At 35.9% G+C, this 15,971-nt stretch overlaps 2 protein-coding genes and 1 long non-coding RNA gene across 3 annotated transcripts; all 3 read right to left on the reverse strand.

The window, feature by feature from the left end:
- Positions 1–650: 650 nt before the first annotated feature.
- LOC133785391 (protein FAR1-RELATED SEQUENCE 5-like) lies at positions 651–2,960 on the reverse strand. The gene has a single exon (XM_062224635.1). It carries the CDS (start codon positions 2,958–2,960, stop codon positions 651–653), a length of 2,310 nt encoding a protein of 769 aa, XP_062080619.1.
- A 6,931-nt stretch (positions 2,961–9,891) lies between these two features.
- Positions 9,892–10,762, reverse strand: LOC133784156 (uncharacterized). Its single transcript, XR_009871165.1, has 2 exons — positions 10,440–10,762; positions 9,892–10,199 (listed from the first exon to the last, which is right to left on the reverse strand). It is a non-coding gene; the product is annotated as an uncharacterized LOC133784156 (long non-coding RNA).
- A 479-nt stretch (positions 10,763–11,241) lies between these two features.
- LOC133785392 (uncharacterized) lies at positions 11,242–13,666 on the reverse strand. Its single transcript, XM_062224636.1, has 7 exons — positions 12,735–13,666; positions 12,530–12,614; positions 12,295–12,399; positions 12,113–12,208; positions 11,883–12,023; positions 11,615–11,803; positions 11,242–11,505 (listed from the first exon to the last, which is right to left on the reverse strand). The coding sequence occupies exons 1-7, from the start codon at positions 13,664–13,666 to the stop codon at positions 11,242–11,244; spliced, it is 1,812 nt and encodes a 603-aa protein (XP_062080620.1).
- Between the last annotated feature and the right edge of the window lie 2,305 nt (positions 13,667–15,971).

Consider the following 15,971-nt stretch of genomic DNA (forward strand, 5'->3'; position numbering starts at 1 on the left):
CATAAAGGAATGAGCCTAATGCTCACGAAGAAAAATCTAACAACATAAATCATATACATAAAATTATATCATAGGCTAAAAACATACCATAACATATACTATAAGCATATCATATATGTCATATATACTATAATGGCCGTTACTACTTGGGGCTTGTAAAGTAAACAAGTCATATTAATCAAACCTAGGTTAAAATTAATATTCTAAAACTAAAGGTTAAACTTAGAAAATGTACAAGTGTTACCACGAGTGTCCAACTAAATCCAAAACTGAACCAAAATCCACAGGCATAAAAATACTACAACTATTACTATTGGTGCTACTATCTAACTAGCTAAGTAAAGTTCTTGGACTCTACACTTTTTAAATAATTACCATTATAATGATTAAATAAGCTCTTTAATATGAAATAATACCCCATGAGTTCGTAATAATTGAAATATTAAAAATTTTAATTATTTCATTTCTTCAGCTTTAAGAAGTACGATATGAAATCATGGGTGAAGTTCATAACCTAATAAAGCTTATTAACACAAACAACAAAGTAATTTAAAACATATATATTCTACTCACCCATGCGTCGCAAAACTATGACTACCGGCGATCGTACTTTCATTTAGAGGAATATCGCCACTCGCAGAAATGTTATTTTACCATGGTGTAGATGTGTCATTATTGCCATCATCATTGCTTTCTCCAGGCTGGATGAAGCCACAACATACACTTGCTTCTGTGGATGGAAACTTAGAAAATGGTTGAAATTGTTGAGTCATTTGAATTTGAGGTTGAACTTTGCAAGTTGCCCTGTTGTGCCCTAACTCGTTGCAGTTTCTGCATCTTCTCTTGTTAGCCACCTTGTTATCATGCTCCTTCTCCTTTCCTTTTGACTTTTTATTAGGTTCCCTCCCCTTAGTCCGAATTAAAGCTGGATCTCGGATCCCTCTGTTAGATGGGTGGGAGTGGTTCTCATTTTGCTCAATGTTTGCGTCACCGGATTGATTACAAAATTGGAAGCACATTGACTTAAATTTCTCCTCCAACCGAGACATCTCATTCATGGCCTCTTCGTAAGTGTCGCTTTGCTTGGTCGCAAAGTATCCCATTGCATTGAACAGTGATGTTAATGATCCCCATCTTGTACATACCAACACATCAGCGGGCACCCTAGAATGGGGGAAACCATTCAATTCAACCGAGCTCTTAGCATCCTTCCTCCATCTAGCCTTAAACAAAAAGTCTGGAATGCAAGGTATGTTCAAGTGCTTCATAACAGCGAATATATGACGACATGGAATTCCATCGGACTCGAACAGCATACATGTACAATTGATGTGTCCATGGTCAGTGTCGTAGTTCACTTGACTCCGTACAAGTCCTTTTGGGAAACGTGTCAAGTAGTACGATCGACTGTTAACTGTAACATCTGCAGAGTCAACTGAGTATGAAAGAGCACTACTGATTTGCTCTGCCACCTTTTCGTACATGGTCCTGGTAAGAATGGAGGCAACTTGTTGGTAGTACTGGTGGAGGACGTTTGTTGGTATACTGGGCGAAGTGTGGTTACTGATGAAGTCATCCTCCCTTTCGGTGTGGCGAATGTTCTGTATGGCTGCATCAACTTGGCCGACAAGATCCCTAAGCTTAAGTTTGCTCGTTAGGAAGTGCGATAGGTAGGAATTGATTGACTCGGACCTTTGGGTGGTTGTAAGACCCGCGAAGAAGTTTCCCCGAAGGAAACACTTAGCCCAACTTTTACGGTTGGCGTAAGTTGTTTTTGCCCAGCGACTTTCTTGAAGATGGAATTCTGAGACCATATTGTTCCAAGTATCCTCAAACTGTTCCTCGGTACAATATTGATAAAGGAGCTCGTTGAATTTTTCCTTGAAAAGTGGGTGAGGTGCATTGCTGGTTAAGTTGGCCTGAAGGTGCCACGCACACAAACGGTGGACTGACTGCGGCATGACTACCTTTATTGCGTTTGCCATAGCGTGGTCTCCGTCGGTGACAATAACATGCGGTGCCTTGTTTTTCATGCACTCTAAGAATTCTTGTAAAACCCATATGTATGTCTCCTCCGTCTCATCGTATAACAATGCAACTGCAAAAACAATTGTTCTGAAATGATGGTTCACCCCAACGAAGATTAGTAATGGATTGTTGTATGCATTTTTCCTATATGTCGTGTCAAAAGCCATGATTTCGCCGAACAAATTGTAATCTGTACGACAATTTCCATCGGCCCAGAACAGGTCTGCCAATCTGAAGTCCTTGTCAATTGTGTGTGTTTCATAGAAATCAGGGTCACGCAAACCGAGACATTCTAGGTAACCGAGTGCACCTTCAGCGTCTGTTTCCCCTTCTTCTGCTTCCTGTCGTCTTTGGCGACCAATCCAATTATAAAGATCCTTTTTCATGAATGGAAGATACTCACGTCCTCCCCTTTCTCGTGCTAGATGATTTAATATATGGCAAGTGCGTATGCCCGATCGTCTCATTGAAATGACCTGTGCACCTATACATTCTGGTATAGCTCGGTTGGATCGCAGGAAATGTAGCTCTGTCTTTGCAGCTAGGTCATGATTATGAACTGGGTTAAAGTCTTTCGCCACCCACGTGTTATCCGACCTATCCAAGTTTACTCGGAGTACTGCGAGACAACCTGTCCTGGTAATGGCTCTGGGTGTTTTCTTTCGGTTAGTTAGGTTTTTCCACTTCTCTCTTCTGAAGCCCTGTTTCGAGCAAACCCATTTTCTTTGCCACTCTGAGTTATCGGCCTTCTCGCGGCGAACATCTTCTTTTCGAACACTAAACCCCATCCATTGAGAGTACGTGTAATAAAAATCTTCCCATTCTTGGAGGGTATTAAGGTGTTGATGTACGATGTCTTCTTTTGATAGTTCTTGTGGATCTTTATTGAAAAATTTAACTTGGCCCGGTACTGTACAGATGTCACTTTCCATGTTTTCTCGATATTAAATCCCTGAATACACTACAACTTGGTAAGTGCCGAGGAAAGTAGAAAAAATATTTCAGTAATATGAAAGTCGTGATTTAATAGATTTCGGGGCGTTAAATATTGACATTTAGGATATCTCCCCTCTACTGTTTTTAAAAATTTGTGAGATGTTGTTCAAAACTTAATTTATTTTAGTAAAAGGACTTTTATTAAATTAATCTTCGACTTGCCAAAACGTGATATAATATATTTCAATTTCTATATTCAAATTCTTAATTAGGGTTCATTTAAATTAGGCAAAATGGAAAATTTTATATCTATGATCTTAAAATGTACATCGGCCCGGTAACTTATATTGGACAGTGTTACTTCTTGGGTAAAATGTTGGTGTTTCCCTCCTACACTTTTCACTTTTCAGTTTAGTGGGAAATAAAAAGAGCAAAACTACGGATAATGTTCACATCTTCTACTTCCTATGGGCCCTGTTCGGTAAAAAAATTATTTTTTAAATTTATTAAACACAAAAATATAAATATTAATTTTTTTTTATTTCTTTATTTTTAACAAATAGAAAGAAGATCGGTAACTATTTTTGTTTGCTGTTTTTAAAAACAAAAAATAGTAAACACGTAACTTATATATATATATTTTTAACAATACTAGGTGTTGATTTTAATGGAAGAAAAAATTAAGAAAAATTATAAACTATTTAAACGAATTTTGAAAGTAAAATAATAATTTTATCAACATTTAATAAATTTTAAATAAAATTTAATAAATTAAAAAATAGTTACCAAACATAATTTTTGTTTAATTGTTACATTTTTAATTAATTAAATAACAAGTGTTAACAAACGACACCTACGTATAAAGAGTATGGGTGACTACAGCATGAATGCATGTGAATTATTATTTGGTTCTTTCTTTCAGGTTAGCAACTGTATATTTGGTCTTATGTACAAGGCTTATACATATAGCTCTGTCTTATGTCATATGGGTTTCTATTACACTATATGCAATAAAAAATTGGGAGATAAATTACCAATTTTTTGGTGCCCAAGGTGATCTTTCTGATTTCGTAATAATTTAACCATATCAAATCTTATACATAAATGGTCATAGTTTACAAAAAATGTAAATCAGAGTGCAAATACTTTGGGTGTGTAATTTTTATGCGATATTACTTTGGACTTTCATCAAACTAATATTTCTGTACGAAGTAAGATTAATTTAAAAGGTGAATGACATCAAGTACATAACATACAGATAGCCTTAACAAGGATATATCACCTACTACAAAGCATTGCAACTATCTTACTAATAAAAGGAACTTGGATTACCCAAAATAGTGTTTTAGGTAAATTTAGTACCTAATACGAGTGCGTACGTAATATAAAAAACAATAATGCATTTGCAAGACACTTGATGACATGAAATTTAACATAGTGAGGTCATAATGCAACTGGATCTTATAACCAAAAGCATCATAATGTGAAATATCAGTCAAGCACTATGATCTCCGTCCTAATTCCTGAGTCGTTAGCTTCGACACACAACTCACTGCTAATGGTCTCTTGATGCTTAACCATAGTTCCTAGATGATCTATAATCTGGCGCTGTTGGAAAAGGAAAGACTTAATGTCCATTGAATTAACCCTTAAAGTTGAAGCTTTCTTAGCAGCAAGGTTTTTGAAAGTTGAAAGCTTCTCAATCTTAAGATCTTTTTTCATACAGTTTTTGCACTTACCACGGAAACCAGGCTTAGTCTTTGGTTTCTTACTACCATTATCACTCGGCGACATCGTCGCTGACCTGTTAACCGAGGAAGGAGCGGAGTGGGTTGTCATTTCAGTGTTCTTAGTGGACGGTGGTGTTGGGGGAGTGGACTCAACATGGAAAGGAATTGGGAATTGATGAGTTGGTGATTCAGGCTCTTTTTTAACTACGACCTCCTTTGGGAATAGATTGACGCATAAGTTAGAAGATGCCATGTTTTTTTAATGGTTCAGTGCAAAAAACTAGGGTACAAGGCGAGGGATTGGGGGTGGCGGGTTTCACTAACCGAGAGTGTTATATATACTGGGAGGCTGGGGTTGTTCATTCTCAAAAATGGTTCCCGCCAAAAAATTTGTTGGTTAAGGATGCTATATTCAACCTTAACGACAATGTGTAACAGTGAAACAAAACCCTTAACAAAACGATGGTTTCGTGATTACAAATGGAAGTGGCTTACATCTTCCATGTTTCAAGCAAATTAAATGAACAGTAAGGGTCAGTGGTACCTTTAAGTTATTGTGGCCCAATGCTATCTGAACACTTGCATCCCTTCTTACTCTTCCACCTGCTCAATTACGGGTAGCTAAATCAAAGGACACAATATTCCCCTGACAATCTGCCCCAAAGAAGATCCTATACAACTTTATTAATAGGCAAATTAATTAAGGCAATATCTTTCATTTTATTCTGAAATGGCGGGATCGATTATAGAAAATGTACATATAACATGGGAATGGATTTATTGATTTTATTACAGCTCGTATACCTTAATAAGGAGTGTTAGTTGAACATTACGAGTGGTGCAGAAAATAATGAAGCCATCAGTGAAAATTGGCACCTAAAAACAAATGAACACTACAAATCATATAGAGTAAGTATATCTTCTCGTAAATTTGTTTAGATGAGCATGACATAAAAATTACCTCTTTCAGTAGCTCATAAACTATATACTAACAAGTAAACGTTGGTTGACTTTGTGACTTTCTATGATACTAGATGTAGATCTTGCCATCCAAGGGCGAAGAGAGGCATAACATCAGTTTGGTTCACAAAAAACATGTGAATGGCTCATATATATACTGCTATTGAATGAGCCATTTAATGTGGTGGTTCTGGTTTGTTGTCGCAACTGTGCCTTACATTAATTATCGTTCTCCTTACACCTGGTGGTAAATGGTGTGTCATTTCATCCATACATTAAATGAACAAACATTCATGTTATTCCATAATTATAATTTGTTAATTAATAAACGCTCAAACAATCAATAGAAGGTGACATCACAGTAAATGCATTAAAAATATGGGGTGGTAGATGTAAAATGGAATTTACTCATTTGGTTCTTTTATTTTTTTTTCAAAATATCGTTCGGTATTCTATTTGCAATAATACATACCCGTATTTTGAAAACATAAATATTTGGTATCCTAATTGATAAAATTTTGCCATTAACACTAAATTGTCAGCAGTTATTTATAATATGTAGCTCGTATGATTAAATTTATTGTAATTTGATTAAATTGGTAAAAACTTATTAATTAAATTTGAGTTTATGGTACTAAATATGTACATTTTAAAAATACAGGGTACCAAATATCTCAATTGTACCAAATGAACATTATTTGTACCAACATGATACTCTGGAAAAATACATGTTAGCAAATGGTTACTTACCCGATGTAAAACGAATTAATGTATTACAAAGGTTAAGTGTAGTGATTGACTTACAGGAATCCTCTTTGTTGGGTTGAAATGGGAATGGTGACAATTGTTGGGGCTCTTACATGACAAATATAGATTTTTATTCTTGAATGTGTAAATGGTAGTACATAGTTTTGTTTAATGGTAGATGCCATCTAGTAATGAACCTTCATTTAGAAGCCATAGGAATTGAGAAACACTAGGAGTAATCGGCCATAAAGGGTATTACTCGGTGTTACACAATACATACGAAGTAAGCTGGAGAAGACTTGTTAAAACTAAAACCATAACATTTAATATATACATAGAGGATAGTTTGCATTACACATGCAAGGGCCCCTTACACATTGATAAAACCCGCCTAGACATCATAGTAGGGGGTACACAAAAGAGAAGAGTTTCCAAAAGTACGATCCAAAAGACCGTTTTATAGCAAAGTGACTTGTAAAGCCATTAAAACTTGAAAAGATACATATTCAGTAATTCCATTTATAGTAAGTGTAGACCAAACTGAGTAGATATAACTAAATAGATATCTATTGATTAGGTGGCTTCTGAGTTTGGACGTATAGTGGGTACATGTTGATATAGCCACTCCGGAGCTCATCGATCGCGGCTGCCACAAATTCCATTTCCTTTCTCCAGGCCATCTCTGTTGCAACCGACTTCTCTTTCAGCTCTAATACCAGCATCTTGATGGAGTGTAGGTCAGACTTAAGGAGAGTGTTCTGGATGTTGGACGCATTGTATCTCCTCTCCCATTCGTTCCGCTCGGTGGCCAGCCTGACGTTGTCATGCACAATTCGGTTAATGTATTGCATTTGCTCAAGATGATTGTCATCAAACGACGGGAAGTTAACGATGTTATTCATTGGCAAAGGTGTGGAGTCCATTTTACAGAGAAAAAGAGGATATCCAAGTATACAAGTAGGGTGGTGGAGATTTAATTGAGGTCAACACGATCCCTACACACATATATATACATATAGAAAACACATTCCTCTGTAAATGGTGGAGTTGTTAATGCACTGTCACTTATCAAAAATAGGGTTGCACATCAGTCAAAATACATAAAGTATGCCATTATTAGAAACATAAGGAAGCAGTCACGTATTATGTGGGAAGAATTAGAATTTGCGTTTCAGCACGTCATGGTCACGTGAGTTGCGAGTGCTATTACGTGGGAAGTTATTTGGAGCACAGTACATGAGAAAAATAAGAAAGGAGACGGAATTGACTTCCATTTTCACGTTTTTTTTCTTGTATATCAGAAACCTTTTATTAGTGGGCCATACTTAATATCAACTTATAATTCATAGATTATTTTCAATTTAAAATAAAATCTCCGTATATATGAGGGCCATACTCTCATGTTTTAGTATCGTGTAAATAGAGTGTAAATAGAATGTACAGGAGTAATATTGGATCCACACACAAGTACAAATCATTATATAGGGCCCCACACGTTTGACTATCTATTTGTGTTTCTGATTTTAGCTTGTTTCCAAAGGTTGCGTGCACAATTTTACTATGGATCACATTTGGTGGTCATGGGCCCACGTTATATCACTTTCATCAGGCTTTCATTAGCTTGTACCGATCAACATAAACCGAAAATACAGGATAGTGGGTTGTCAATTACACTGTACTCTATCATTATCTCTCTTGATATACTGCGGTGGGACTATATTGAGTTATTGAAACTAAATTTTTCAAAGGGCACTCGGTCATGGATTCAAATTCTTCAATCAATTCCTGCAATTTAGAGTTTCTACATGACCTCCCACCACGACAACCAGACCCCCCAGATTGGGAACAATTCAGTTTCTATAAAATAACAACACTCCCAGCAGATCCGGTCGATTACATTAACGATCTCCTGACTACATTAGGGGAGAAGGAGAACCACATTTCAAATATTGATAGGGAAAAACGTGTTTTGGAGGAACGAAACATAATAATGAAGGAGAAGATACTGCGGCTAGAGGCAGAGCTTGCCGAGAAGTCAAATAATTTACAAGAAATGACACGGGATGCTTCGTACTCGAAGGACGAGTGGATGGAAGATTATGAAAGGCTTTCCGAAGCAGTGCTGCAACTTAAAACAGAGTCAATTACTAGGTACCAAGAATACCTAGATGAGAGATTGAATAATATTGTGGGCCGTGAACTCTCCAATTTGAGGTGGAAGAGGATGACCAGTACCTGAGTTAGTAGCTTAATCTATTACTTGTTATGTTCATTGTTTCCTTAAAGTAAATGTTAGTTACGATTTTTAATCTTTCGTTGCCTCTGTTATTTCCAAAGTTGCTGACATTTTTTTAAAATGTTTGTTTGTAAGTTGGCCTTCTAAATTATATTTAATTAAATTTTATTTTCCTTTGTTATTTATGGACTCATCACACTTTTGTTGACATTAACTTTGAAAATATTTTACTTTCACTATCGAAATGAAATTGAGTGTATCTGTTTACTAGTATATTGATAGGACAGGACAATTTCGGGAGCCCATAATGAGAACTGTTCTTCACATTACCCCATAAGAAGGAAAGGTGAGTCTATTTTTAGGGTGGGTGGATGTAGTATTATTAAGCTCATGCTCTTCTAAGATATGTCAGAATAAAAGAAACAAATATTGTAATAATGGCAAATATCTTGTACGAAGGCTCTGTTTTACCTGTTCTGTTTTTACTAAAAAAGTTGACTTCAATGGTTTTTGTATATCATGTTACCTCATACACACGACCTCAATGATGGTGGTCTTTAAAAAATAATTTTTTTGTAATTTATTTTTTGTGCTACTCATTGAAATTGAGCATCGGCCGTATAAACCCAAAAATCCATATTTTAACTGCATCTTCACCAACTCTTAAAGATCATCACTTTCCCACATTTGGGTATTATAGTTTTTATGTAATTCATCTTTTCTCGTGGCGCATACACCATTTACAGAAATGGCCAGGAATACCCATTTGACACATTGATTAAACATGTGTACCCTTTTTCAAATAAATCTTAATTTTTGAAGAGACAATTCAAAAACTACCCTCATTACTAACTTGATAAAGAAAGAAAAACATGTTGTTTTTCGTTGAATCACAAAGTTCACAAACTAGTTAGTCTTTAATCATCAGTTTAAACAAATTTGTAAACAATGAGTTTACTATTTTAGAAATTTTCCAACCAAAATCGTAAAACAAAAAATACATAAACAAGGTATTAAGTATTTTTTCAAGTAAATTGTTAAAATTAACATTAACCGTCAAGCTTTTAGTTTTACACAATTGCATAGGCAAATATTGGTTTCTTGTAAACTGAAAACAATGAGTTTACTCTTTAATATTTTTTTCAATAACACTGTAAACAATAAGTTTACATTTCAAAGAAAATAGAGATTCACTATAATTAAAGAAAAAATTATTAGTCAATGAATGTATCTGTGTTCTGCTAGGGAAGAAGATGTATAAAATTCAAAATTAATACATTCATTCAATTAATGATTCATTCAAGTACTCCCCTTTTTAGTAAACAATTTTAATATTTACATGATACAATTTGATTTTTTGAAAGAAACAGTAGTATAACATAAGCAACGAATGTCATTAATTTTAGTTGACAACCATACTCATGAACTTGAAGCAATCATTATGTTGCCAGAGCCTATTAACCGTTAACGTATATCATGGAAGAACGTTCAAAATTTCCTTGTTGAAGTACTTCCTCCTTATTCACTCTCCTAATGTCAGATTCTCTTAGTAATCTCTGGTTCTGTAACAATAAAAAAATTTATAAAAAAAAAAAAAAAAAGAGCCAAATTATTTTGTAGCTAACTTAAATCTCTGCTATGTACAAGTCAACCCACCTGTTTCCCCAAGAATTATGTAATATTACAAAAACATCAGTACAACATACAGAAGGATATATACCACAAACCATATTTAATATGGTTGCAGTAGTGCATTTAAGTAAAATTGCAAGCAAGGTATTTTTTGGGATGTTGGAGCCTACCTTTACCTCCACAACAATTTCAAATTCCCAGCAAGTAGTCCTCAAAGCAAGTGGATGCACTACACATTCAACATATATGTAAATTAGTTCCATTATTGGTACGAAATAAGGAAAAAAACATGAATTGGAGTAATTATACAAACCAAATGATTAGAAATATGAACAATGAAGACTAGGAATCAGGTTGTATCAATTACCACTTTAATTTTGGAGCCTGCATCTGCAAAAGCTAGTTTCCTGAACTTTTAACATTTAAGCCAGGCTATTATCGTGGTCCTCACCGATTTCGGGTGTTAAAATCTATACAATTTATCTATTCTAATGTATAGAAACCTCTTAGCAAATTGAGTGTGTTCGCAATTCAGTTCAAGTAGTGAGAGAGTGCAAATGAATGTACTGAGCTCCTATTAAGTGTTCGCACTAACGTAATATATGTGATACGCTACGTAAGAAAAGTGCAAGTTCACGTAAAACGAGAAATAGAGTGTGAAAATTGACAGTTCAAGTACATGACCATCTTTCCAGCAAATATAAAGGACAGGATTATGTTTTGCATTTTTGAGCAGTACACATAACAGAGATCGGGTTTTTACTAATATGGTTGATGGATACTCGCATTATATGTCCCAATAATGCCTTCCTATTTAAGAGTGAATAATCAAAAAATAAACCACATAACACACATTAATGTGAGAAGCATGCATGCCCAACTATTGTATAGTCACAAAGAAATTAATAGTGTAATAGCTAATTGGTCTAAACATGGCATGGTAGTATGAAGACAAAATATGTAAATACAAGTTTAGTTCATTGACTTCCTCTTTTTTCTCATTCCGCGCTTCGACCAGTGTTGCTGTCTAGACTTTTTTGTTGAAAGCGTTGGAGGCGAAGCATCACGTCTTGGGGGAAGACACTTACCTTCTTTTAAGGTTGATGATTCACCACCTTTGCTTGAACAAACTCCATAATAAGCGGTTGCATCATGCATCACATCCCAAAATAGGCCGTTGGATTCCGATAAGACAATATCAATTGCAAATCGGAATCTCTCATTATGGTCGACTATCTGCAAAGTAGAAGCAGGCAAGCATACATTTAAGAAAGTAACGCGGTATTCTAAACACAGTGCATAGGTTGTTTAACCAAAAATTAAAATAAAAGGTCAAGAGACCTACATAGGCCGAGGGAGGAGATTGTCCAGATGCAATGTACTCCATAAACCTCATGACAAAAATACCACAATCATGTCCATTGTCCTGTTGCGGGAGTTTTCCGGCAGGCACTATATTGAAAACTTCAAAAACAGGTCGGCCAGAATGCACATCATCCATCGTCCTCAACAGCAACTTATCAAGCTTCTTCAACTGTAATAAGAATTAAATAGTACATATACTTTATCCATTATTTAACATCAATAATATTAAATTGACAAGACACGCATACCAGTGTGCTAAGCATATGTATCCTGTGCCTTTTTGCGCGTGCAGTGGACATGGAGTCCCAATACGATGCACAGGAACTCTTAATGTCCAATACAGCCAGTATCCAGTGATTGTATTCGATGTCCTTCATAGGCACTAGGATCTAAGTTAACTCATACCCAAAAACAGATGATTAGATAAGTGAATTATTCAAAGAAAATAAATAACTTGCATAAGGAAGGCTTGGAATACCTTTTCGGCATTATTTAGAACCAAAGTAACATCGACAGGTACACCAAGAAAACCAAAATCCCCCGTCTCCCAAAAGTTTCGACCATGACCACTTTCCTATTATTAGATTAATAGAAAATGAGCAACTACTAACTACGTTATCAATGTTCAACTGAGGCAATCAAACATACGTTACAACATACCAAATTGGGATGAAAGGTGGGCAAAATTAGAGTTCTCATATCCTCCATTTTTTCACACTTCTCTTTATGTGTAAATCGTAGTACATGAGCAAAAGCATCAATAATCTGCAAAACATAATTAAGTATAAAGCCATTTATCCAAACCCACCTTATCCAACAAATGTAAGGCGTAACCCTTCATAAGATACTTTGGGCATCCTAATAAAAGTGAACTATGTACAAACTGGGTACTTACCTTCATGTCCACATGAGCTTCAGGCCTAAGGCTCCTAAAGTACCAACGTTCCAACTTTGCCATTGGATTTACTACCAACACCTCACTGAAAATTACGGGGTTGAAAAATGTAAAAAAAGTAAACCTAACAACATCAATATTTTCAATGTAGAAATTCTGTCAGACATAAAAAATGGTTGATTTAAGATGAGAAAGTATCACATACGTCAAAGACAAACTGAAGTCAAAAATGAAAAGTGCGATTTCGAAACTCGCCAGGGCCAACGGCCTCCGCAATTTGAATGCTCCAATTTGGTAGTAATTGCTTTCATTGTATGTGTGAATCATATTCTGAAACAAGTTGTCCAATTTGCAGAGCTCCTTCTCTCTCCTTAGAGTGGGAGGATCGATCTTCTCATTATCATCTTCCTCTATTTCATGTACAACATGATCAACCGTAATCCCCGGGATACTAGGTTCATGAGTCGTGACTTCATCCACAATATCCTTCTCCTTCCCTTTCTCCACCTCCTTCTTTTCTTTCTCAGGAGGTCTAACTTTAGCAAGAGATTCGTTGAAATCCTTGTCCATTTCAACCATGGTCTTCCCATTCTCTGAATTAGATGGTTCATAGGAAAAAGCATTTGGGTCAGTGTTTCCTGGGACCTCATTGAACAACTCCTTCCGTGGTGAAAATGTTAATTCAAAATTAATGAAGTCATGCTTCACTTCCCCCAGGTTGCTTTCGTTGAAGGAGGGTGAGTAGTTTCCATAAGAAGGTTCATTCCGAAATCCTATACCGCACTCCAACAACATTGGGTCATTCCTAATCGAAAGCTTCTCCAATAGCCTATTCTCATCCATTTGCATGTTTGCTAGGATAGGGTCATTAATTAATATGGCTGAATCCCGAGGCTCCTCTCCCTTACTATACTTGGGAACACCACCACCACGCACCCTTGAACTGATTCCGCCGCTCAAACTCCTACGTAATCGTTTGAATTCCTTGGTCATTTGCAACTTCAAATCCTCATGAAATTTTACCATTTCTATTTCCTTTTCAATCATTTTGTTCTCAATCGATTCAACCTTATCACACAAAGAGGCGAGCGTGGCAGGCATCTTCGATGCTGCAGCACCGTCCTGTAACTCTATCATTGGAATCTGAAAAACATGGGAAAATTTTATTAATTCAACCAAACAAAATATTTCGAAAACAAGAAATAATTATTTACATAATCATATACTTACTTTATTTGATTCAAACCCCCCATGCTCCTGTACCCAATCCAGTATAGCCTTGAAATCATCGTCAGACCACACATTTAAAGGGCAGAGGGATCTATCAACATATCCTTCCTTCCAAACAACGTGATGACAGTAAAATAACTACAACATGCACAAAAACAAAATTGTTATACGATGGTGTCTCATAAAACAATTACAATTGCTAAGTTTAAAGAACATGTACCTGTAAAAAATATATGCATCCTCCGAAAAACATGCCTTTGTTTTTCTGATGCCGTCGAAGGGCCTTCCATAGATAATTGTACGACAGTGATGCCCAGTTAACACGACAAACCGCTGCAATGTCATTTATGGCCTTTATAGGATCCTCCACTTCGCGAGCAACATTTACAGACGTATTAGGCATCAAGAATACAGAGACAATAAAGAGCAAGAAGTCTCGAACGAAGGGCATGTCCGCCGATTGACCTGTTATCAATTTCTCCTCTAGAACTTGCACAGCAGTGCTTTCAACCTTCTTTTTCGAATGCTTCTTCTTGCTACAATGAAATAAATTTTCAACACCATCCTTAACACCCATCGTAGCACCAAATATTTGACTGTTCAATTTAAATTGTTTCCCATGAACCTCCAAAGACCCGTCCTGGGTGTTGAACTGAGAAAACAACCATGTCACTAGATTCCTTCTTACGACACAATCTTTCATCCCCAAAAGTGCCCCAAATCCCATTTGTTTCACTACCTCCTTTTGATCCCCATTGAGTTTGGAAATAACAGAAAATACCCTACGAGGTGAGCATCTATAATCTAACTTCTTTGCTTCAGCCATTTTTTAATTATTTTAATCACTCCAAACTAACCTGTCAAATAAAAAACGGAAATTTATTAGTCAAACACGACTTAACATTTACAAACTCATAAAAATAAATACACCATTCGCCTATCATAAAATTTACCAATGACAGAGGACAAAACATGAGGAATTCAGAGAGATTGTTCATAAAAGTTGCTGTATTAAGGGGTTCTGATCTGATCTGCTGGGAATTATTCAGAAACTAAACAGATTGAAGTCAGTGTTGATTTAGTTTAAGAAGAGGAAAGTTGGAGATGTCACAGATAGATATTTAGAAGCCAAGAAAAAATTTCAACAACCATAATATTTGCTGCAACAGCAACCTCAATCTATAGAGTTACAGCAAGCAGAACAAGTAGCATGTTCAGAGTTTAAACACTATTCAAAGATGCATGACAGTTTTCTTAGGCAAAGGAGCAAACTTACTTGGTTACGATTTGGAGATGACAATACATCTTACTTTTATGCTACTTTAAAACAGAGGTCAACTTTTAATAGAATCACTGCTTATTTGGATGAACATGGCAAGATTCTTGATTGTTATGATGATGTGCTTAATCATTTTATTAACCATTTTAAAGGTTTTCTGGGCAGTCCTAGCTCTGCTACTTCTAGGATTCAGCTGGATTGTTTTAAGGTTGGCAACATTTTGAGTTTACACCAGCAACTTAGTTTGATTAGGCCTCTTTCGAAGAAGGATGTAAAAATGGCCATGTTTAGTATTCATGCTGTTAAAAGTCCTGGTCCTGAGGGGTTTGGTTCGGGGTTTTTCAAGTATATGTGGAAAGATTTGGGGGATGAGATAGCCACTGCTGTGCTGCATTTTTTTTATTCTGGCTGCTTACCTAATTCCCTTAACAGATCAATTATTACCCTTATCCCTAAAAAAGATACTCCTTCCACAGCAATAGATTATAGACCAATAGTTTGTTGTAACACCTTATACAAGTGTATTTCGAAGATGATGTGTGTGAGATTGTCTACTCTTCTTCCTTTTCTTACTCATCAGAATCAGGGTGCTTTCATTAAGCAAAGATCGTTGGCCCATAATATCTCATTCTCTTTTCTAAGGGTTCCTATATTTCAGTTCAGATTCTGTATTATGGTTTTCGAAAATTCAGTCAGGTTTCTAGTCTTGCAGTGAACTTATCTAAGTCTCACATCTACTTTGGTGGTGTTCATTTGGATGAAAGGAAAAAAATCTTGGATAGCTTGAATATTGAGGAGGGATCCTTCCCTTTAAATATCTGGGATTGTGTCTAACACCAACTAAATGGAAGGCTGAGGATTGTGGTTTAATTCTTAAAAAAAATCCAAAATAGATTACATACTTGGTCTAGTAGACATCTTTCTTTTGCAGGA

The sequence above is a fragment of the Humulus lupulus genome, chromosome 6, assembly GCF_963169125.1.
Source record: "Humulus lupulus chromosome 6, drHumLupu1.1, whole genome shotgun sequence".
Classification (NCBI taxonomy): Eukaryota; Viridiplantae; Streptophyta; class Magnoliopsida; order Rosales; family Cannabaceae; genus Humulus; species Humulus lupulus.

What these genes read in the sequence shown, in the direction of transcription:
- LOC133785391 (XM_062224635.1), bottom strand. Translation starts at nt 2,960, where the DNA reads ATGGAAAGTGACATCTGTACAGTACCGGGCCAAGTTAAATTTTTCAAT.
- LOC133785392 (XM_062224636.1), bottom strand. Translation starts at nt 13,666, where the DNA reads ATGATAGAGTTACAGGACGGTGCTGCAGCATCGAAGATGCCTGCCACG. An exon ending in AAGCTCATGTGGACATGAAG is followed by an intron (nt 12,400 to 12,529) that starts GTAAGTACCCAG and finishes TATGTTTTGCAG; the next exon opens with ATTATTGATGCTTTTGCTCA. An exon ending in TTCTAAATAATGCCGAAAAG is followed by an intron (nt 12,024 to 12,112) that starts GTATTCCAAGCC and finishes GAGTTAACTTAG; the next exon opens with ATCCTAGTGCCTATGAAGGA.